This window comes from Oncorhynchus mykiss, chromosome 26, assembly GCF_013265735.2.
Source record: "Oncorhynchus mykiss isolate Arlee chromosome 26, USDA_OmykA_1.1, whole genome shotgun sequence".
Lineage (NCBI taxonomy): Eukaryota > Metazoa > Chordata > Actinopteri > Salmoniformes > Salmonidae > Oncorhynchus > Oncorhynchus mykiss.
The window spans coordinates 41,926,479-41,950,221 of NC_048590.1; the positions used below are offsets into that span (position 1 = coordinate 41,926,479).

At 42.7% G+C, this 23,743-nt stretch overlaps 1 protein-coding gene across 6 annotated transcripts in view; it reads left to right on the top strand.

Moving 5' to 3' along the window:
• The first annotated feature begins 284 nt into the window (after positions 1–284).
• The window catches only part of LOC110513173 (inositol hexakisphosphate and diphosphoinositol-pentakisphosphate kinase 2), a 50,303-nt gene continuing 26,844 nt past the window's right edge, over positions 285–23,743 (top strand). For all 6 annotated transcript variants that reach the window (XM_036964164.1, XM_036964165.1, XM_036964168.1 and 3 more), the window contains exons 1-11: positions 285–441; positions 6,506–7,125; positions 9,054–9,249; positions 9,702–9,792; positions 10,275–10,360; positions 15,374–15,528; positions 19,527–19,628; positions 19,755–19,916; positions 20,497–20,618; positions 21,816–21,917; positions 22,190–22,276. In XM_036964164.1, coding sequence (XP_036820059.1) covers positions 6,970–7,125; positions 9,054–9,249; positions 9,702–9,792; positions 10,275–10,360; positions 15,374–15,528; positions 19,527–19,628; positions 19,755–19,916; positions 20,497–20,618; positions 21,816–21,917; positions 22,190–22,276 — 1,259 coding nt within the window. In that variant the 5' untranslated portion in view covers positions 285–441; positions 6,506–6,969. The remainder of the gene's footprint in view (positions 442–6,505; positions 7,126–9,053; positions 9,250–9,701; positions 9,793–10,274; positions 10,361–15,373; positions 15,529–19,526; positions 19,629–19,754; positions 19,917–20,496; positions 20,619–21,815; positions 21,918–22,189; positions 22,277–23,743) is intronic.

The window sequence follows — 23,743 nt, forward strand, 5'->3', positions numbered from 1 at the left end:
TTATTGCCAGGAAACAGAGACCGTGAAGCATGTATTGCTACAGTGTGGGCAGTATCAGAGGGAAAGAAAGAGGCTGATATCTAGTATGAGGGAGAAGGGGATACAGGAAATTATTTTAAAGAGTGGATTGAGTAGAACGTCATTAGATATAGTCTCAAATATTTTCTATTTTTTTAAGAGCAACGGGGCTGTCAGATAGGATTTAGTTTCTCTCTGTCTCACACTCCAGTACAGTAGGTGGCGGTAATGCACCACAACGTTGGATGCCAACCGCCGATAATCTCCACCGAAGAAGAAGTAGTAGTAGTAGGTGGCGATAATGCAACATTTATTGGATGCCAACCGCTGTTAAACTTCATCGAAGAAGAAGTGAGGTATCGCTTGAAAGCTGTCAAAAGGGAAAGAGGCGAAAAGACGTCAACAAAACGATATAGCCACTTCGTAAGTAACTTGTTGCTTAATTATCATCGACAGTTATATATCTGGTATAATGACTACAGTACTAGCTAGCTGAGTCACGGGGGCATTGATTACATACAAAAATGGCACGAATACAGACTTGATTACATAGCTAACTAGCGTTACCAGTCTTAGCTAGTACAGCCGGGTTTGCAAACGTAGCTAGCTAACGTTACTGTTGTGTGTTCAGCTATCTAGCTATGATGCCAATGTTATTTATTATTATTATTATTGCGCTGTTATTTAAGATGGCATAGGTAGTTAACTATAGCTAGTATTATTCGAGGTGTTCGGATAAAATAGCTAACGTAGCTAGCTAATCTAACCTAGCTTTCTGATTTATTCACACTAATGTTAGCTAGTTTTGATCATGGTTTTGAAGCCGACAACAAATTAAGTCTTCTCTCACTGCTCTGTGGATAAGAGGGCCGAGGTTCAACCCTCATGTTGACACAACGACATATCAGGGCTCTAAAAGAATAGGACAATCAACATCTCGCAAGATGTAACATTGATTTGATGAAAGACTGCTGCGTGCATCTGCATCTGCAACAGTTTACAACTCTCGTCAATGCAGGATGTGAGTGTTCACTTAGCCCTATAAATAGTATGCGAAATTCATTATATTAATAACACATATTTACATTTGGATGTAATTGTTTATTTATGTTATGCTTTAATAGACATTCATTACACACACAAAAAGACTATGTAAATGTTTATTAGTATAATGAATTTGATCATGAATCTCAGTTCCATTACACAAGTTATTGGACGAAGATGTCTTATGTATGGGGGAGTACATAAAAAAAAAAAAAAATAATAATAATAATATATATATATATATATATATATTTATTTATATATATATTTATTTATTATAAAACGTTAAATTGAGACCTTTTGTGTGTGTGTGTGGGGTGGGGGGGGGGGGGGGGGGGGTGTAGTGTTCCCACACAGACATATCTCCATGTTACACTGCGTGAATATGGATGACAGAGGGACCACCTGTGCTAATTAGCTATCTAGAATGCTCAGAACACCTGTGTGTAACGAAGGCAGCCAGAATCTTACTGAAAGATACTGTTGGCTGCAACTGATAAAGCCGGGTTGAAACAGTGCACAGTAAGTGTTTTTTGCATTTGTGAAATAATTGATCTGATATGAAAGTAGAGGGCTTTATGGTTCTAGGACTGTATCGCAAGTGACAATTGATTAAAGTTTAGATGGAGTGATGGGCTGTTTTGGCTGTCAGAGCCAGTCTACCTCTGAAAATAACATACGGCCCTTGGACCTCTAGGGGTAACGATAGGCTCCTTAAGAGTACATCATGGGCTAGAATTTGGCATACTGTTTATAGGACTAGTGTTCTGTGCAGCCATCAAGTCAGCAACATCAGATTGTACCAACTCACTACCTAAATATAAAAACATTATTTGGTTACCTGACATTGATATGGAACAAGAGAAATCTTAAGTAGCAAAGATTATTTTGTTTTAAATTTTCAACTCTATTGGACTCTACCTGGATGCACCGCACAGGTACATAAAACCTATTTGTAAGTTTGTCTGAGATGAGTCTTACTGTTAGCCAGTGTAGCCTAATGACCCAAGAGAAAGGAATAGCTCTCACCCCATGCTGCCCCTGCAGCCCTGAGTGAACAGGTGTAATAGAGGAGTTTAAACCCCAGCTCCAAAGCCCTGGGTAATCCCCTTAAGTTAACTAGGGAAAGAGTTTACTTTAAATAAACTGCATGCCAAGATGTAAAAGGGATTTTCCTTATGTTTACCTGGGTTTTAATCTAATACTATTTGATGCCATGTGTTACTGACTGTCCTCTGTTGACAGATCAAGACTGGTGTGTGAGAGATTGTTAATAGAAAGAAATCCTTCTAATGGTACGTCCCCTCTCAGCTTGTAGGGCTTAATCTCTCTTGGGTACGTGAGACGTTAGCGTCCCACCTCTTCAACAGCCAGTGAAACTGCTGGGCGCCAAATTCAAATACAGAAATACTCATTATAAAAATTCAGAAAACAAAACATATTTTACATAGGTTTAAAGATGAACTTCTTGTGAATCCAACCACGGTGTCAGATTTAAAAAAGGCTTTACGGCGAAAGCATACCTTACGATTAGTTGAGAACATAGCCCAGCAGACAAATCATTACAAACAGTAACCAGCCAAGTAGAATAGTTACACAAGTCAGAAATAGAGATAAAATTAATCCCTTACCTTTGATGATCTTCATATGGTTGCACTCAGCAGGCCTTCATTTACTCAATAAATGTTCCTTTTGTTCGATAAAGTCTCTTTATATCCAAAAACCTCAGTTTTGTTAGTGCGTTTTCTTCAGTATTCCACAGGCTCAAATGCAGTCAAAACAGGCAGCCAAAAATCCAAGTATCCATAAAGTTCATAGAAACATGTCAAACGATGTTTATATTCAATCCTCAGGTTGTTTTCAGCCTAAATAATCGATAATATTTCAACCGGACAATAACGTCATCAATATAAAAGATAAACAAGAAAGGCACTCTCTGTCGGACATATGAAAAAGCTCTGACACTTTAGGGCCCACCCATTCAGACTGCTCTTACTTCCTCATTTTTCAGAATACACGCCTGAAACAATTTCTAAAGACTTGACATCTAGTGGAAGGCAGAGGAACTGCAATTTGAGTCCTAAGTCAATGGATACTGTAATGGCATTGAATAGAAAACTACAAAACCAACAAAAAAAACTACTTCCCGAATGGATTTTTCTCAGGTTTTCGTCTGTCAAATCAGTTCTGTTATACTCAGACACTATTTTAACAGTTTTGGAAACTTTAGTGTTTTATATCCAAATCTACCAGCATATCATATCTTCTGGGCCAGAGAAGCAGGCAGTTTAATTTGGGCATGCTTTTCATCCAAAATTCCGAATGCTGCCCCCTACCCTAGAGAAGTTAACCGGCTTACTTTGGTGTGCAGATTGATAGATTTGTGAAGATGAATCAACTCTAATTATGATTTTTCAGTTAGATTCTAGCCTATATGATTAGGCTATTTTTGAATGACCTCTGTTGGGGAACGTAGCCTAAACTAAAAAAAAAAAAAATGTGTGTGTGTGTGTGTGTGTGTGTGTGTGTGTGGTGGGTGGTTAGAATTGGATGTGAGATTTATTGTAGTCTATACGTTTCCTGCCGCTGTTTACCTAACTGTGCCATTACTCACATGGATAGCCTAAATTGTCTTTGAGCTTTTTCACGGCTAATAGTCACTGTAACAGCATCTAGCCTACCATTAGTGATGATGGCCAATGTACCATGGACTTTGCTACTTTCACACAGTCAGCAGAACTGAGCTTTGTATGGGAGTTGGGGGCAGATATCAAACAGCAGTGTTCTGTTTGTGCCTAGCTTTCATTTAGTCAGTGCTGGCAAGTACAGGATTTTGTGTTGACATTTCTGTCTCTCTATGATGTGATTTTAATGCAGCATCGTTCAAGTAGGTAGAGTAATTAGAGACAACTGGTTCTACACACTCACCTGCAGTTCCTCCTCTACCCTTACCTAGTGATTACCTACAATATAGGAACGTTTTAGGCTTCTCCATTTTCTTCGCTAGGTTTTTTGTTGTTGACATGTCCAGGCATGTAAGATGCTTTTGTACAGTAATTAGGCAACATATTTTGTAGCCTGACTAGGCTATTCTATAATACTCAGCCAGGCACAGAATATTAGTAACAGTCTGTGAATAACAGCTCTCCTGATGGGAATCAACTGGCTGAATATTGTCTCTACAAGAGGCTTGTCTTCCAAAGTTCTGTATGATGTGGCAGGTTGTAATGAGTGGTAACAGCTAACCGAGAGCTTAGTAATCGGCGATGTAGGCCAGTGGTGCTCTGTCATGGGACACAGACCTGCGACCACAGTTCAGCGCTGATGTCAAATCATCCACACAACACATACAACAGATGTGTTCTTCCTGAGGTTTTCTAACCCCTGAGGGGTTTTGCTGATGTCAGGGCAGGCGGTGTAACATTTAGTGTTTGGAGGGGAATCGATGCTCCCTCATGCCACTGCTGTGTGCTCTTAACAGATGAGCTTGGTCACACTCTGGGGCGTCGGACGCAGTGTCCAGTTTTACAGAGCAATTATCAGTATGGAACTGGGCCTCTAGTCCCTACCCCGTCGTAATATGGATGCTGTTGGGAATCCTATGGGCCAGTGGTTCCCAAACTTTTTATAGTCCCGTACCCCTTCAAATATTCTACCTCCAGCTGCGTACCCCCTCTATAGCACCAGGGTCAGCGCACTCCAGCGGCGTACCCCCTCTAGCACCAGGGTCAGCGCACTCCAGCGGCGTACCCCCTCTAGCACCAGGGTCAGCGCACTCCAGCGGCGTACCCCCTCTAGCACCAGGGTCAGCGCACTCTCAAATGTTTTTTGGCATCATTGTAAGCCTGCCACACACACTATACAATACATTTATTAAACATAAGAATGAGTGAGTTTTTGTCACAACGCAGTTCGTGGGAAGTGACAGAGCTCTTATAGGACCAGGGCACAAATAATAATAATAATAATAATAATAATAATAATAATACATTTTTGTCTTTTTTTAACCATCTTACATGTAAAACCTTATATGTTCATTGAAGATTGTGAGTAACTTGTGCTTGAAAGGATGCTCATAACAACCCAATTTTGGTTTGTATCGGAGAGTCTCAGCCTTATATCATTTCCCACAGTCTGTGCCTGTATTCCGTTTTCATGTCAGTGCTGGCTGAGAATCCACTCTCACATAGGTACGTGGTTGCAAAGGGAATCAGTGTCTTAACAGCGTGATTTGCCAAGGCAGGATACTCTGAGCGCAGCCCAATCCTGAAATCTGGCAGTGGCTTCTGATTAAATTAAATTTTCACAGAACCGCTTGTTGTAATTTTCGATGAGGCTCTCTTTTTCAGATATCGGTAAGTGGATTGGAGGCAGGGCATGAAAGGGATAACGAATCCAGTTGTTTGTGTCATCCGTTTCAGGAAAGTAATTGCGCACACAACTCACTCTGGTGCTTCGCTATATCACATTTGACATTGTCCGTAAGCTTGAGTTAATTTGCACACAAAATCATACAATGATGGAAAGACCTGTGTGTTGTCCTTGTTAATGCAGACAGAGAAGAGATCCAACTTCTTAATCAGCCTCAATTTTGTCCCGCACATTGAATATAGTTGCGGAGAGTCTCTGTAATCCTAGATTCAGATCATTCAGGTGAGAAAAAACATCACCCAGACAGGCCAGTCGTGTGAGAAACTCGTCATCATGCAACCAGTCAGACAAGTGAGAATTATGGTCAGTAAAAACTTTAAGCTTGTTTCTCAATTTAAAAAAACGTGTCAATACTTTGCCCCTTGATAACCAGCGCACTTCTGTATGTTGTAAAAGCGTTACATGGTCGCTGCCCATATCATTGCGTTGTGCAGAAAATACATGAGTTCAGGGGCCTTGCTTTAACAAAGTTAACCATTTTCACTGTAGTGTCCAAAACGTATTTCCCTTGGCAGCAAGAGCCTCTCAGTGGATGCTGCCATATACCCAAATAGCGTCGGAAGCAACTGCTTGCACACGCGTTACCACTCCACTATGTCTCCCTGTCATGGCCTTTCCGCCATCAGCACAGATACCAACACATCTTGACCACCAAAGTCCATTTGATGTCACAAAGCTGTGCAGTACTTCAAAAATATCCTCTCCTGGTTTGCAGAAGAGGATGTCTTCCTTAATTGACCCCCCCATAAACGTAACGTACACATACCAGGAGCTGTGCCAGGCCCGCCACGTCTGACTCATCCAGCTGTAACGCATAGAATTCACTGGCTTGTATGCGAAGCAATAATAATAAAGGTGCAGGTGTAGTACTGCTGGTAGTAGCAGTACTATTTCAACTTTTTTATAGATTTTTGTATTTACATGTGAATCATATTTTTATTCACCGCATTGCGTGTACCCCTGGGGTACCTGCTATTGAATATCCTCTATAATCTCTCTGTTTCATTTCTAGACTCTGTTGATCTTGGACAAGCATAGAGGAATGGGCTGTGGTCCCATTATAGTTGGATCTACCCCTACTAGTCCTGAGACCACACAAGAAGCCCAGCCCCAGGCCAGGCCCGAAACATGAGATCTTTAACCGCTAAGTAAAGAATGAGGCCTCAGCAACCCCACCCCAGAAACACCATCACCACTACGACTAACATAGTCTGTCACACACCTATTACAACTTAACCCTCAACACATTCCCCCTGCCCCAGGACCAGCTCTTGTATCCCCTTCCCTTCCTCACCCAACCCCCTACCACCCCCAACCCAATACACCCCACAGAGCAGTTTAGCCCACCTCGAGACTTGAGTCACCAGCCAATCAGCTCCTAGTAGGCCTTGTGCGCCTCCATCGGCGGCCTTCCCCGGCGGTGTGTTGGTGTGCGATGGCGCGGCGGGACGCTGAGGGCTGCCGCCGGGGATTGTGATGTCAGAGCCCACCAGCCCGGGCGAGAGCCAGCGCGGCGCTCCCAGATTCTTCGTGGGCTGCGAGGACGATGAGAGCGAGGGCCTGGAGGACTACGACGGCTGCAGCATGAGGACCGACATGGAGCTGTACGAGGACGACGAGGACACAGACTCGGTGAGACCGCATGAGACGAGACGACACAAGATTACATCAGGCCTCATGATGTCACACATGAATCACCCGCATGAAAGTACATTAGACAACTGGCCCTGATATGGTAACCTCTATTACTATTACAGTTGAAGTCAGAAGTTTACATACACTTTGGTTGGAGTCATTAAAACTCGTTTTTCAACCACTCCACAAATTTCTTGTTTACAAACTATAATTTTGGCAAGTCGGTCAGGACATCTACTTTGTGCATGACACAAGTCATTTTTCCAACAATTGTTTGCAGACATTATTTCACTTACTGTATCACAATTCCAGGGGGTCAGAAGTTTACATAAACTAAGTTGACTGTGCCTTTAAACAGCTTGGAAATTCCAGAAAATGATGTCATGGCTTCATAAGCTTCTGATAGGCTAATTGACATCATTTGAGTCAATTGGAGGTGTACCTGTGGATGTATTTCAAGGTCTACCTTCAAACTCGGTGCCTCTTTGCTTGACATCATGGGAAAACCACAAGAAAAAAGCCAAGACCTCAGGGGGAAAAAAGTCTGGTTCATGCTTGGGAGCAATTTCTTCCTGAAGGTACCACGTTCATCTGTACAAACAATAGTACGCAAGTATAAACACCATGGGACCACGCAGCCGTCATACCGCTCAGGAAGGAGATGCGTTCTGTCTCTTAGAGATAAATGTACTTTGGTGCGAAAAGTGCAAATCAATCCCAGAACAACAGCAAAGAACCTTGTGAAGATGCTGGAGGAACAGGTACAAAAGTATTTCTATCCACAGTAAAACGAGTTCTATATCGACATAACCGCTCAGCAAGGAAGATGCCACTGCTCCAAAACCGTCATTAAAAATGCCAGACTACGGTTTGCAACTGCACATGGGGACAAAGATTGTACTTTTTGTAGAAATGTCCTCTGGTCTGGTGAAACAAAAATAGAACTGTTTGTCCATAATTACCATCGTTATGTTTGGAGGAAAAGGGGGAGGCTTGCAAGTTAAAGAACACCATTCCAACCGTGAAGCACGTGGGTGGCAGCATCATGTTGTGGGGGTGCTTTGCTGCAGGAGGGACTGGTGCTCTTCACAAAATAGATTGCATCATGAGGAAGGGAAATTATGTGGATATATTGAAGCAACATCTCAAGACATCAGTCAGGAAGTTAAAGCTTGGTCACAAATGGATCTTCCAAATGGACAATGACTCCAAGCATACTTCCAAAGTTGTGGCAAAATGGCTTAAGGACAACAAAGTCAATGTATTGGAGAGGCCATCACACAGTCCTGACCTCAATCCTATAGTAAATTTGTGGTCAGAACTGAGAAAGCGTGTGCGAGCAAGGAGACCTACAAACCTGACTCAGTTACACCAGCTCTGTCAGGAGGAATGGGACACAACTTATTGTGGGAAGTTTGTTTTGAGGCTACCTGAAACGTTTGACACAAGTTAAACAATTTAAAGGCAATTCTACCAAATACTAATTGATCGTATGTCAACTTCTGACCCACTGGGAATTTGATGAAAGAAATAAAAGCTGAAATAAATAATTCTCTCTATTATTATTCTGGCATATCACATTCTTAAAAATAAAGTGGTGATCCTAGCTGACCAGGGAATCATTTACTAGGATTAAATGTCAGGAATTGTGAAAAACTGAGTTTAAATGTATTTGGCTAAGGTGTATTTAAACTTCTGACTTCAACTGTAGATACCATCACATTGGAGGCTACAGATATTAGGGCTAATTCCACAGCACAAGATCATGTAAGACATCATGAGACTACTCAACTGTAAAGCACTTTTGTGACAACTGTTGAACCATTTCATTGACTAGTTGGTTGACTGGTTGTAAAGCTACTCAAGACTGTCGTCAATAGACAAAGTAGCCTAACTCAATAAAGTGATCTCCCCCCCCCTCTCAGCCTCCGGAGCGACAGATCGTGGTGGGCATCTGTTCCATGATGAAGAAGTCCAAGTCAAAGCCCATGACCCAGATTCTGGAGCGTCTGTGCAGGTTTGAGTACATCACTGTGGTCATCTTCCCTGAGGACGTCATTCTCAACGAGCCCGTGGACAAATGGCCCCTGTGTGACTGCCTCGTCTCCTTCCACTCCAAAGGTGGAACACACACACACACACACACACACACACCAACTCTGTTCACTGATGAAATGACTGTATTCAACTTAATTACCCCACCCATTATTCTATAGTCCAAAAAGTGATTACACATATTTAAACAGTCACATGCACACTACATTATACACACACACAGACAGCCCGTTCTCGTACCACGCTGTGTCAGCATTACTCGTCTTCAACCCATCTTGAGTAATTCTGTCTGACACCACAAACAGCCTGTTTTGACTAATGTGACTAAATTTGCTACCATTGATTTTAGCAAAGTGTTGGAGAAACCCAGTTGAACAATGTTTGCCCACTCATTTCAATTTCTTTCACTTGTCTGTCTTCATTAATGTGTCCCATTCTTGCCCCTGGCGAAGTTTACACATACTGTGTAGCCTGCGTATAGGATTTGCTAACAGTTGGTGTTGCATTTGAATTTGTAGGATTCCCGCTGGACAAGGCAGTGAGCTACGCCAATCTCCGAAACCCACTGCTCATCAATGACCTGAACACACAGTACTACATACAGGACAGGTACAACCAAAACTAGAGATGCACACTGTAGGGTTGTCATGACAACAGTATCACAATACTCTGATTTAGAAGTATCATGGCAAGCTAATAAAACAAGAAGCAGACTTCATTTCTTGAGGAAAACAGTCCTGATGTTGGGAAACAAACGGCCTTATTCTGTTACCCAGAGTCACGTGTTTATTATCCAAGTAATAAGACACAATATTTACCATATTTGCCATGTATCGGGACAACCCTAGCGTTCTATATAGAGGGGTGTAGCTATCACAGAGCATCATGGTTAATACTGTGCTGTTCTGGAGGTCTTATGTGGAATAATGATGTTATATTATGGTGATTACTGGTGGTGATGTGTGACCAGCATTGTTTGGACTGGTGTCACGTGGTGATGTGTGCTGCCTTCGATATATAGCGTTCATGTTAAGTGAGATGGCTGACTCTCTCACTTGAATGCTGAATGTTATGTTTTGTCTGTTTTGTAGGAGGGAGGTATATCGTATCCTGCAGCAGGAAGGCATCGATCTGCCACGCTACGCTGTGCTGAACCGCGACCCAGATAAACCAGACGGTCAGTGTGTGTTCCCCATAGGTCAAGCGTTGACTGTCCCATCAGGAATGGTCAATATTCTGTCCCTGTCGCCTCTACTGGTGCTATAGCTTTCTTGTCACTCTTAACTTTGTACTGTTTTCACAATACTGAGCCAAGCTGTACTGTACTGTGTTGGGCTGGCCTGGTTATCCATCCACCACAGTTGCTGGAACTCTGCTGGAAAGGACAATGTGAAAATAAAATAACTGAGCCGGTACAGTTCTTGTTCTCGGCCCTGTAGTGTAAATCAGTCATTAGGGTTCGAAGATAACTGGGCGTGTTCAGCAGGGCACTATGTTTTAGAACGTTTTGATAGAAATACATACACTTCCGTTCAAAAGTTTGGGGTCACTTAGAAATGTCCTTGTTTTTTTGAAAGGAAAGCCATTTTTTTGTCCATTTAAAATAACATAAAATTGATCAGAAATACACTGTAGACATTGTTAATGTTGTAAATGACTATTGTAGCTGGAAATGTTATTTACATGTTTAAAAAATAAATAAATGGAATATCTACATAGGCGTACAGAGGCCCATTATCAGCAACCATCACTCCTGTGTTCCAATGCCACGTTGTTAGCTAATCCAAGTTTAGTATTTGAAAAGGCTAATTGATCATTAGAAAACCCTTTTGCAATTGTTAGCACAGCTGAAAACTGTTGTGCTGTTTAAAGAAGCAATAGAACTGGCCTTCTTTAGACTAGTTGAGTATTTAGAGCATCTTTCTTTCTTCTGAAACTCGTCAGTCTCTTTTTGTTCTGAGAAATGAAGGCTATTCCATGTGAGAAATTGCCAAGAAACTGAAGATCTCGTACAACGCTGTGTACTACTCCCTTCACAGAACACCGCAAACGGGCTATAACCAGAATAGAAAGAGGATTGGGAGGCCCCGGTGCACAACTGAGCAAGAGGACAAGTACATTAGTGTCTAGTTTGAGAAACAGACACCTCACAAGTCCTCAACTGGCAGCTTCATTAATTAGTACCTGCAAAACACCAGTCTCAATGGCAACAGTGAAGAGGCGACTCTGGGATGCTGGCCTTCTAGGCAGCGTTGCAAAGAAAAAGCCATGTCTCAGACTGGCCAATAAAAATAAAAGATTAAGATGGGCAAAATAACAAATCAAAATCAAATGTATTTATATAACCCTTCGTACATCAGCTGATATCTCAAAGTGCTGTACAGAAACCCAGCCTAAAACCCCAAACAGCAAGCAATGCAGGTGTTGAAGCACGTTGGCTAGAAAAAACTCCCTAGAAAGGCCAAAACCTAGGAAGAAACCTAGAGAGGAACCAGGCAATGAGGGGTGGCCAGTCCTCTTCTGGCTGTGCCGGGTGGAGATTATAACAGAACATGGCCAAAATGTTAATTTTTTTATTTTTATTTTACCTTTATTTAACTAGGCAAGTCAGTTAAGAACAAATTCTTATTTTCAATGACGGCCTAGGAACAGTGGGTTAACTGCCTGTTCAGGCAGTTACTAGTCCAACGCTCTAACCACTAGCTTGTCAGCTCGGCTACCAGCATGGTCCCACTAGGCTACCAGCATGGTCAAATAATAGGTCTGGGACAGGTAGCACGTCCGGTGAACAGGTCAGGATTCCATAGCCACAGGCAGAACAGTTGAAACTGGAGCAGCAGCACTGCCAGGTGGACTGGGGACAGCAAGGAGTCATCATGCCAGGTATTCCTGAGGCATGGTCCTAGGGCTCAGGTCCTCCGAGAGAGAGAAAGAGAGAATTAGAGAGAGCATACTTAAATTCATACAGGATACCGGATAAGACAGGAGAAGTACTCCAGATATAACAAACTGACCCTTGGCCCCGACACAATCTACTAAAGCATAAATACTGGAGGCTGAGACGGGAGGGGTCAGGAGACACTGTGGCCCCATCCGATGATACCCCCAAACAGACACTGGACAGAGGAACTCTGCCTAGAATGCCAGCATCCCCCCCCCACACACACACCTCCCAATTCATCGAGCCATGGACTCTACAAGGTGTCTAAAGCGTTCCACAGGAATGCTGGCCCGTTGTCTCACAGTTCAGATGCTCCCTTACTTACCCCTGTGCGTCTTAGGCAGGATGTATTTCTCACTACTTACGTAGTGTTGTATTCTCCCCAGGAACTTATACAGTATATCATATAGAACAAACATCACATCTCTGACATGTGGAATAAGGAATCATGTAAGCTCCATTTCTGACACATTTTTTTTTTTCAACGTTCCCCAAATGACTGATTGGTTGAAATAAGTTGATAATAAGAAGATTATGGGAGCTGTAATGTTAGATTTCAGTGCAGCCTTTTGATATTATTGACCCTAACCTGTTGAAAAAAATATGTGTTATGGCTTTCAACCTTAGATTGCCATATTGTGGATTCAGAGCTATCTAATAGAACTCAAAGGGTTTGACACTTCCATTAAAGAAAACATGTAAAGTGTGGTGTACCGCAGGGCAGCTCTCTAGGCCCTTTACTCTTTTCTAATTTTTCCAATGACCTGCCACTGGCATTACACAAAGCATGTGTGTCCATGTATGCTGATGATTCAACCATATACACCTCAGCAACCACAGCTAATGAAGTCACTGAAACCCTTAGCAAAGAGTTGCAGTCTGTTTTGGAATGGGTGGCCAGTAATAAACTGGTCCTGGACATCTCTACAACTTAGCGCATTGTATTTGGTACAACTCATTCCCTAAGTTCTAGACCTCAACTGAATCTTGTAATGAATGGTGTGGTTGTTGAGGAGACTAAATTACTTGGCGCTACCTTATATTGTAAACTGTTATAGTCAAAACCTGTAGATTCAATGGTTGTAAAGATGGTGAGAGGTTTGTCTGTAATAAAGAGATGCTCTACTTTTTTGACACCACACTCTAAAAAGACAGTTCTGCAGGCTCTAGTTTAGTCTAATCTGGATTATTGTCCAGTGCTGCAAGGAAAGACCTAGTTAAGCTGCAGCTGGCCCAGAACAGAGCGGCACGTTTTGCTCTTCATTGTAACCAGAGGGCTGATATAAATATTATGCATGCCAGTCTCTCTTGGCTAAGAATTAAGGGTAGACTGACTGCATTACTTATTTTTATGTGAAACAATGTGTTGAAAATTCCAAATTGTTTGCATAGTCGACTTACACACACACACTTTACCCACCAGACATGCCACCAGGGGTCTTTTCACAGTCCCTTAAATCAAGACAAAATTAAAAGTGTATAGCATTATGGAGAGCCATTATTGCATGGAACTCTGTTCCATCTCATATTGCTCAAATAAACAGCAAACCTGTTTTTTTTTTTTTTTTTTTAAACGATTAAAGGAACGCCTTTCCCCTATTTGACCTAAATAGTTTGTGTGTGCACTGATATGTAGGCTACATGTGCCTTTTTTAAACAAAAGAGCAAGATTCATTTTGAAAACGGAAGCCGGTCATCATGTCACCAGAAAAAGACCCTCAATATTTATTGGAAAGGAGCATCAAGCGCATCACTGCACTTTCACCACCCTGTGAAATTCATCAACTTATTTCATCTGTAGCCTAATACACTGCAGGCTTTCCCATGTCGTAGTGGGAGGACCACACAGTCATTGTGACTTCAAATGATGGGTATTATATGTTTGCGCATAAAGGTTTTTCCTCTGCAATTTCTCGCATAATACATTTTACAGACATACAAATATCTCACTTTGTCTAGCGAATCTTGTTTTGTCGACATTTGAAAAATTAACCAACAAATTAACCGTTTTCTTCAGGCCTGTTGTGACTTTTTTTTAAATTTGTCTGACGTACTTTACTCGCATAAAAAGGTTGGATGGAAACCTGGTTATAGTCAGAGAAAGAATAAAACCACTTTCCAGTGAGATCTCGGTTTTTCTCTCTTAAACACCAGACAGACTTCTCCAGCCTTAGAACAACACTGCCTTGGGAGGATGTCGGACAATGTCCCAAATGGCACCCTTTTCCCTTCATCCCAATGGGCCCTGGTCAAAGGTAGTGCACTATATAGGGAATAGGGTGCCATTTGGGACACTGACTTGATTTACTTTGGTTCCTGTGGTAAATATTGCAGTTATGAGTGTCTTAGGTTGAGCATTCTGTGATTATATCTGAGTGTGGTGACGTGACTTGGAGGCCATTAATTTTCTCTTTTAATGCTCTGATTGAACACAGTCCCGCAAGGTAGAGTTCACTAGATGGGTTAGGTCTTCTTCATCCCTGATGGGTGTAATGGCGGTAGAATAGCGACCTCAATTTACAGTTTAGAAGTCACGCCAGTAGGGCCAGTAGATGTAACAACAAGAGCTTGACCTTCATGACTAATGTTTGAACTTAGTCTATCAAGGTTCTGGTCTAATGCTTCTAAAATGTTACAACCCTTTCTCAGTAAAGGTAGTGAGTTAGTTAGTGTTATCATGATACTTGATTTTCAATGTCAAAAAAAGAACATGAAGCAGACTCCACTCAATGGTCCTTTTAAGAACCTGCTTTTTGTCAAATACTGTGTGCTGTAGCTTGAAGAGTAAACATGTGACCAGCTGTTAGTTTCTAACATTAGGACTCTGATTTCCTCAGGGAATTCAGTCTGCTCAATGTTTTGTTTGCTTGCCATGATACTTTGAGGATTTTGATAAAACAACACTATTCAGTGTATGAGGGCATGGTTGTACGGACTGTCAATGGTATACTAAGACATGTAATTGTCTGTTTTTGAAACGGGGACTAATAATGTACAGGTTCAACTGGTTGAATCCTACTATTTACAGTTGAAAGGGCTGACCATCGTCTGAATATGACGATGAACTGACAATATGCACCTGGTTCGTATTTACTACAAACTGAATGGAAGAAGTGGACCGAAACTAAGAGGGGCTACCTGAACTTGTCCAAAAAAACACATTTTCTTTGTACAATGTTTTCTATTGCAAAACATTTAGCTGCGGTGTGCAATAATGAAAACAACTTTGTGTTGGTGTGTCTTCCCCAGAGTGTAACCTGGTCGAGGGAGAAGACCATGTGGAGGTGAATGGGGAGGTGTTCCCTAAACCCTTTGTGGAGAAACCCGTCTGTGCTGAAGACCACAACGTCTACATCTACTACCCCACCTCAGCGGGAGGGGGAAGCCAGCGCCTCTTCAGAAAGGTCACATTCTGATCCCTAAGCCGTTAAACCCCTAAAAAAATGACCCCAATACGTTCCTCTGTCTAACCCACATGGGAAAGCCCCTGGGGTAGCTTTTTGACCAGGCTTCTTTCTCCCTCACACTTCCTCTCCTCCCTCAGCCCCAACTGAAGAGTTCCTCATAGCCATAATAGCACTTATTCTAAAGCACATTAAGGGTACTTAAATAGGCACTCACTCTGGCTGGGCTCATCAACAAGGCAGGAACACGATGACATTAGAGCTGTGTCGACACTTGACATGCAACCTCTGCTATCAGATTACGAAGATCACATTGAAAAGACAGGTGGTCGTGTGGTCAGATTGCGTTCAGATCTGGCTGACCACTTCAGGAGTTGGTCAGGGATGTATTGTGGGTGGATTTCTCCTCAGTCTGGACGCAATCAGGCTACCGAAAGCGCATACAGTGGGCAACGTCATCAGCAGTCTGCCCACAGGTCTCCAGAAATGGTGTGTTTTTTGGAGCGAGAGGCACCTTTTTTCATTAAACATTGGAGGAAATGCATTCTTAGCATGTGAGGAACGTGTTTGCTGGCTTCAAATGCTAGCCAGCTAGCTTATTTAGAAAACATATTTTTGGTTTGGCTAGAGTTATGCTAACCTCTTTCACCCACGAAGCATCGTTACCCATCGCTCCACAAAAGCCGCGGCCCTTGCAGAGCAAGGGGAACAACTACTTCAAGGTCTCAGAGCAAGTGACGTCACCGATTGAAACGCTATTTAGCGCACACTGCTAACTAAGCTAGCCGTTTCACATCCGTTACACATGAACTGTCAAGTGTAGACACGGCCTAGGTTTTATCTAGTCTGCGTCCCAAATGGCACCCTATTCCCAATATAGTGCGACACTTATGACCAGAGCCCTATGGGCCCCTGTAGTGCACTACATAGGGAAGCAGGGTGCCATTTGTGATGCAGACCTCCTATTCTGACAGTGGGAGGAGAACAACCATCACTTTACTACAACAGTATTTTCAAACGAAGAAACGGAACCTGTTATTTTCTGATCTGACGGATGGTCCGGATTCAGTTATCACTTGTTATGCTACTGCCAGTAGGGTATAACACACACCGTGCATTCGGAAAGTATTCAGACCCCTTGACTTTTACCACATTTTGTTATCTTGCAACCATATTCTAAAATGGATTAAATACTTTTTCCCCCCCATCAATCTACACACTGCCCCATAATGACATAGTAAAAACAGGTTTTTAGACATTTTTGCAAATGTATAAAAAAATATGCTTTATTTACAAGTATGCAGACCCTTTGCTATAAGACTCGAAATTGAGCTCTGGTGCATCCTGTTTCCGTTGATCATCCATGAGATGTCTCTACAACTTGATTGGAGTCCACCTGTCGTAAATTCCATTTATTGGACATGATTTGGAAAGGCACACGCCTGTCTATACAAGGTCCTACAGTTGACAGTACATGTCAGAGCAAAAGCTTAGCCATTAGGTTGAAGGAATTGTTCCTAGAGCTCTGAGGTAGGATTGTTTCAAGGCACAGATCTGGGGAAGGGTACCAAAATATTTCTGGATGAAGTTTAGAACCAAGACTCTTCCTAGACCTGGCTTCCTGGCCAAACTTAGCAATCGGGGGAGAACGGTCTTGGTCAGGGAGGTGACCAAGAACCCGATGGTCACTCTGACAGAGCTCCAGAGTTCCTCTGTGTAGATGGGAGAACCTTCCAGAAGGACAACCATTTCTGCAGCACTCCACCGATAAGGCCTTTATGGTAGAGTGGCCAGATGGAAGCTACTCCTCAGTAAAAGGCACATGACAGCCCGCTTGGAGTTTGCCAAAAGGCACCTAAATGACTCTGACCATGAGAAACCAGATTGAACTCTTTGGCCTGAGTGCCAAGCATCACGTCTGTAGGAAACCTGGCACATCCCTACGGTAAAGTATGGTGGTAGCAGCATCATGCTGTGAGGATGTTTTTCAGTGGCAAGGACTGGGAGTCTAGTCAGGATCGAGGGAAAGATAAACGGAGCAAAGTACAGAGATCCTTGATGAAAACCTACTCCAGAGTGCTTAGGACCTCAGACTGGGGCGACGGTTCACCTTCCAACAGGACAAAGACCCTAAGCACACAGCCTGGAGAGACCTGAAAATAGCTGTGTAGCAATGCTCCCCATCCAACCTGACAGAGCTTGAGAGGATCTGCAGAGAAGAATGGGAGAAACTCTCCAAATACTGGTGTGCCACGCTTGTAGCATCATACCCAATAAGAATCGAGGCTGTAATCGCTGCCAAAGGAACTTCAACAAAGTTAGGGGTCTGAATACTTATGCAATTGTGATATTTCATTTTTTTATTATTAAACTTTTTTCTTTGTCATTATGGGGTATTGTGTGTAGATTGAGGGGAATTTAAAAAAATCTATTTTAGAATGAAGCCGTTACCTAAGAAAACGTGGAAAAAGTCAAGGGGTCTGAATAGTTTCCGAATGCACTGTAGATGATAGAACTAAAGGTCATGTATAGATGGTTTAGTTTTTTGTGTCTTTAGTCATAACATTCTTAAAGGGGTACTTCAAGATTTTGGCAATGAAGCCCTTTTTCAGATGAACTCGTGGATGAAAAAAACATTCTCTGCATGCATTTTGAAGGAACTTGCTAACATTACCAATATAGTTTTAGCGCAATGACTGGAAGTCTCTGGTAACTGATAGCATGCTAGGTTATACCATAGACTTTTAGTCATTGTGCTAATGCTAGTCTCTTGAATTTCTTTCATACTTGATGTAGAGACTTTTAAAAATGGTATCCATGAGTTCATCTGACTCTGGGGAATTAGATAAAGGGTTTCATTACCAAAAATCCAAAGTATCCCGTCCCTCACAGTTGTTTTAAATACTGCCTGAACTGTGATACTTCCAGTCAACTATTATGTTTTCTATATCTAGCTATATTCTATTGGGCTGTTTCCCAGACACAGATTAAGCCGTGTCCTGAACTAAAGAGCAAGCACTTTTTAATCCAAGGATGTATTCACTAGGAATGAAACGGAACCAAGCCGACTGGAATGGAACGAAACTGGGATGGACCAACCTTTAGTTTCAAAACATCGTCCGACACTTTGCTACGGTGTGCAACTAATGAATTCACCCCAGGACTAGGTTTCGTCTGGAAAAACGTCCCGATAGAATATAGCTATCGTGATTGGCTCTATATGTTCCATATTCTATTTGTATGTGTTTAACTGTACACACCAGTTGCTTGATTATGACAACTGCCAGGCTTACCTCCTGCTCTATTAACAGGCTCTGAGGTGAAACGTCATCTAGGTACAGATCTTGGATCAACTCCCCAATCATAACCTTAACCATTAGTGGGGAAAATGCTAAACTGACCCAAGATCAGCGTCTTCCCCTTACAATAGTAATACATAGTCCTCCAAATATACAACAGCACATTGAAATTATATTTGACTCAGTCTGTTTTATTCACTGTGATCTCACCTAACATTCTCAGAGGGCTTTTGGGACTTTCATAAAACGGACTAATGTTTTTTTGTCAGGATTTATAACCATTCGATCCCAATAGCTGATTTTATCACACACATTATTAGCATCCCAGTCGACTGTAGTAAGCTGCTCTGTGTTCTTCCTCTGAAATGGAATAGATCATAAGTGATGTGCAACACTGTCTACTGATGAATGAACCCTAGTCTCTTTCTTTGACTCTGGTTACAGTTGAGTATTATGGCGGACGTTCATTCAGTCCTAATGTTATCCTATCGTGTGAAGAGCAGCGTTTCCCAAGTGTTTAGTCCACTGGGCGCCTGTTGGTGGGTGGTTTTATTCTGAGTTGTAGAATAATTGGTCTGTTTAGTTGGTGGTTCACACCAACAGCTTTCAGTTGATCACAGAGCTAAAGGAGTTTGGGAACCACTGCTGTAGACAGTACGTAGTTCTCCCAGTTCTGACGCTGTTGCCTCTGTCCTGTAGATCGGGAGCCGGAGCAGTGTGTACTCACCAGAGAGCAACGTGAGGAAGACTGGCTCCTACATCTACGAAGAGTTCATGCCAACGGACGGGACGGACGTTAAGGTGTGTGTTATGCGATTGTCAGTCTGTATTTCTGTGTGTCTGTCTGTATCTATGCATGTTTGTTTATTTGTCTTATGTGAGTGCACTGTGTGTGTACACTAAATCTCCATGTGCATGTGTCCTCAGGTGTATACGGTGGGGCCTGACTATGCCCACGCTGAGGCCAGGAAGTCTCCTGCCCTGGACGGGAAGGTGGAGAGAGACAGCGAGGGGAAGGAGATCCGCTACCCCGTCATGCTCACCGCCATGGAGAAACTAGTGGCCCGCAAGGTCTGCCTGGCATTCAAGGTCAGTTATGTCTCAGTTGGTTGTGGGTTCGATTCCCATGTGGTGCTGAATAGATTGCCACATTATACTGAATAGCCGATAGGTGTGAACTATTTACTGCTCTGGATAAAATCTACATCAAGTGCCTCTGGGTAGGGGCTATGGGTCAACGTGCAATTGGTCATTGATTTGCCCCTCTTCTATTTAATGAGCTGGTACACAGTTCAGACCTGGATTCAAATGCTATTTTAGATACCCTATCTGTGCTTGCCTGTTGCAATGGAACCAATAGAAAAGTGCAAACCCCACCCACCTAGCACCCCAGGCAGGCTAAAGAAAGGACTTAAAAAAAAGAACCCAGGTCTGACGTACTGTAGCTCCAGGCAGCCTGTTGAGTGCACTCTCAACTTGATCGATCACTTTGATAAGGGAAGTGACAAGAGAAAACAGAACAGAGGCTGAGGTCATATAAAGGAGAATCAACAAATACAGACCCTCAATAAGTACATTTTCCCCCTCTTACCCTGATTTATATTCTTGATAATGCCACCCCCAATTACACTACATGTCATTACTATCTGACTGTCTTTTCCCCCTGCAGCAAACAGTGTGTGGCTTTGACCTTCTCCGAGCCAACGGTCACTCCTACGTCTGTGACGTCAACGGCTTCAGCTTCGTCAAGAACTCCATGAAGTACTACGACGACTGTGCCAAGATCCTGGGGTACGATGTGCCAGAGGGCTATTTCGGTCATATTGTGTTTTCATAGGATTACATTATGCCAGGGCTATGCCGGTTCTGACTCCTGGTCCAACAGGGGCATAGTGTTCTGACTCCTGGTCCAACAGGGGCATAGTGTTCTGACTCCTGGTCCAACAGGGGCATAGTGTTCTGACTCCTGGTCCAACAGGGGCATAGTGTTCTGACTCCTGGTCCAACAGGGGCATAGTGTTCTGACTCCTGGTCCAACGGGGGCATAGTGTTCTGACTCCTGGTCCAACAGGGGCATAGTGTTCTGACTCCTGGTCCAACAGGGGCATAGTGTTCTGACTCCTGGTCCAACAGGGGCATAGTGTTCTGACTCCTGGTCCAACAGGGGCATAGTGTTCTGACTCCTGGTCCAACAGGGGCATAGTGTTCTGACTCCTGGTCCAACAGGGGCATAGTGTTCTGACTCCTGGTCCAACAGGGGCATAGTGTTCTGACTCCTGGTCCAACAGGGGCATAGTGTTCTGACTCCTGGTCCAACAGGGGCATAGTGTTCTGACTCCTGGTCCAACAGGGGCATAGTGGTTTGAGTCCTTGTCCAACAGGGACATAGTGGTTTGAGTCCTTGTCCAACAGGGGCATAGTGGTCTGACTCTTGGTCCAACAGGGGCAGACTTCAGATCCACCCCTGCTGTAGCACAACTGATTAGACTAATTGTGGTCTTTGTTGAAGACTGGTTATTTGAGTTTAGTGTTGGTGCTAGTTTGTAAATTAACCTGGCACCCTCCAGGATCAAGGTTGCCCCACCCCCTTCTGTAAGCCAATAACAACTAGTCCAGATCAGCACAAACTGATTAAAGGTAGCCTAGGGTGTTTGGGACAGCTGATCCTGAATCATTTCAAGTTTTTTTATTTTGTGATTTTTAGCAGACACTCTTGTCCAGAGCGACATGTAGTTAGTGAATTCATCTTGAGATAGCTAGGTAGAACAACCACATTTCAGTCATAGTAAGAACATGTTTCCTCAATAAAGTAGCTATCAGCAATGTCAGTGGGGAAACAAATGGTACTACAGATGACTTGCTATTATTATCTCACTAGTTACATAAAGTTAATAATCCGTCAGAAGATCCAGATGTTGGTAAATGTTGACTGTATGTTAACCATAATGTATTTCTATGATGTGAACTGTGTTTCCTTGTCCTCTGCAGTAATATAGTGATGAGGGAGCTAGCTCCTCAGTTCCACATCCCCTGGTCCATCCCCACTGAGGCTGAGGACATCCCCATCGTCCCAACCACATCTGGCACCATGTGAGTCTTACACACACAGACTAGTATGTAAGTGCATATGATCGGTAAAACGTTGCCAAGACAAACTTGTAGGCGCAAAAACTTTGAGGTAGACAAATGTACAGTTTTACTGTAGCCGCAACATCAAAACCACTGCTGTCTCAAAGATATCTGGCTTCACTGTGAAGTTTATGCTTATTTAGACATGCCAGTGATGGGGTAAAAGTCATTACCCCGACTTACCATCATTGTTCACTCATATTCCTTTTTACTGTCACATTCCTTCCAATCAGGATGGAGTTACGCTGTGTCATCGCAATAATCCGCCACGGAGACCGAACTCCTAAGCAAAAGATGAAGATGGAAGTGCGGAATCCCATGTGAGTTCTTTGGTAACCCTGTATGTAAAATCTAGGTGTAATGCCTTAGATGTCATGATCGTCAAGGACCCCTTAATTGTGTTTAACATTTTTAATTTAATCTTTATTTAACTCTTTTAAATCTTTAAACCGTGTCATTAATCCTGACAAATTACCAGTCATTAAGTTTCATGACATCCACTGTTCCATGACGACTCGGCAGGTAGCCTATTGGCCATTAACCGAAACATATAAATAAATAATTTGTTTTTGACATTTACAGTGCCTTGCGAAAGTATTCGGCCCCCTTCAACTTTGCGACCTTTTGCCACATTTCAGGCTTAAAACATAAAGATATAAAACTGTATTTTTTTGTGAAGAATCAACAAGTGGGAGACAATCATGAAGTGGAACGACATTTATTGGATATTTCAAACTTTTTTAACAAATCAAAAACTGAAAAATTGGGCGTGCAAGATTATTCAGCCCCCTTAAGTTAATACTTTGTAGCGCCACCTTTTGCTGCGATTACAGCTGTAAGTCGCTTGGGGTATGTCTATCAGTTTTGCACATCGAGAGACTGACATTTTTTCCCATTCCTCCTTGCAAAACAGCTCGAGTTCTGAGGTTGGATGGAGAGCATTTGTGAACAGCAGTTTTCAGTTCTTTCCACAGATTCTCGATTGGATTCAGGTCTGGACTTTGACTTGGCCATTCTAACACCTGGATATGTTTATTTTTGAACCATTCCATTGTAGATTTTGCTTTATGTTTTGGATCATTGTCTTGTTGGAAGACAAATCTCCGTCCCAGTCTCAGGTCTTTTGCAGACTCCATCAGGTTTTCTTCCAGAATGGTCCTGTATTTGGCTCCATCCATCTTCCCATCAATTTTAACCATCTTCCCTGTCCCTGCTGAAGAAAAGCAGGCCCAAACCATGATGCTGCCACCACCATGTTTGACAGTGGGGATGGTGTGATGAGCTGTGTTGCTTTTATGCCAAACATAACGTTTTGCATTGTTGCCAAAAAGTTCAATTTTGGTTTCATCTGACCAGAGCACCTTCTTCCATATGTTTGGTGTGTCTCCCAGGTGGCTTGTGGCAAACTTTAAACGACACTTTTTATGGATATCTTTAAGAAATGGCTTTCTTCTTGCCACTCTTCCATAAAGGCCAGATTTGTGCAATATACGACTGATTGTTGTCCTATGGACAGAGTCTCCCACCTCAGCTGTAGATCTCTGCAGTTCAGCCAGAGTGAACATGGGCCTCTTGGCTGCATCTCTGATCAGTCTTCTCCTTGTATGAGCTGAAAGTTTAGAGGGATGGCCAGGTCTTGGTAGATTTGCAGTGGTCTGGTACTCCTTCCATTTCAATATTATCGCTTGCACAGTGCTCCTTGGGATGTTTAAAGCTTGGGAAATCTTTTTGTATCCAAATCCGGCTTTAAACTTCTTCACAACAGTATCTCGGACCTGCCTGGTGTG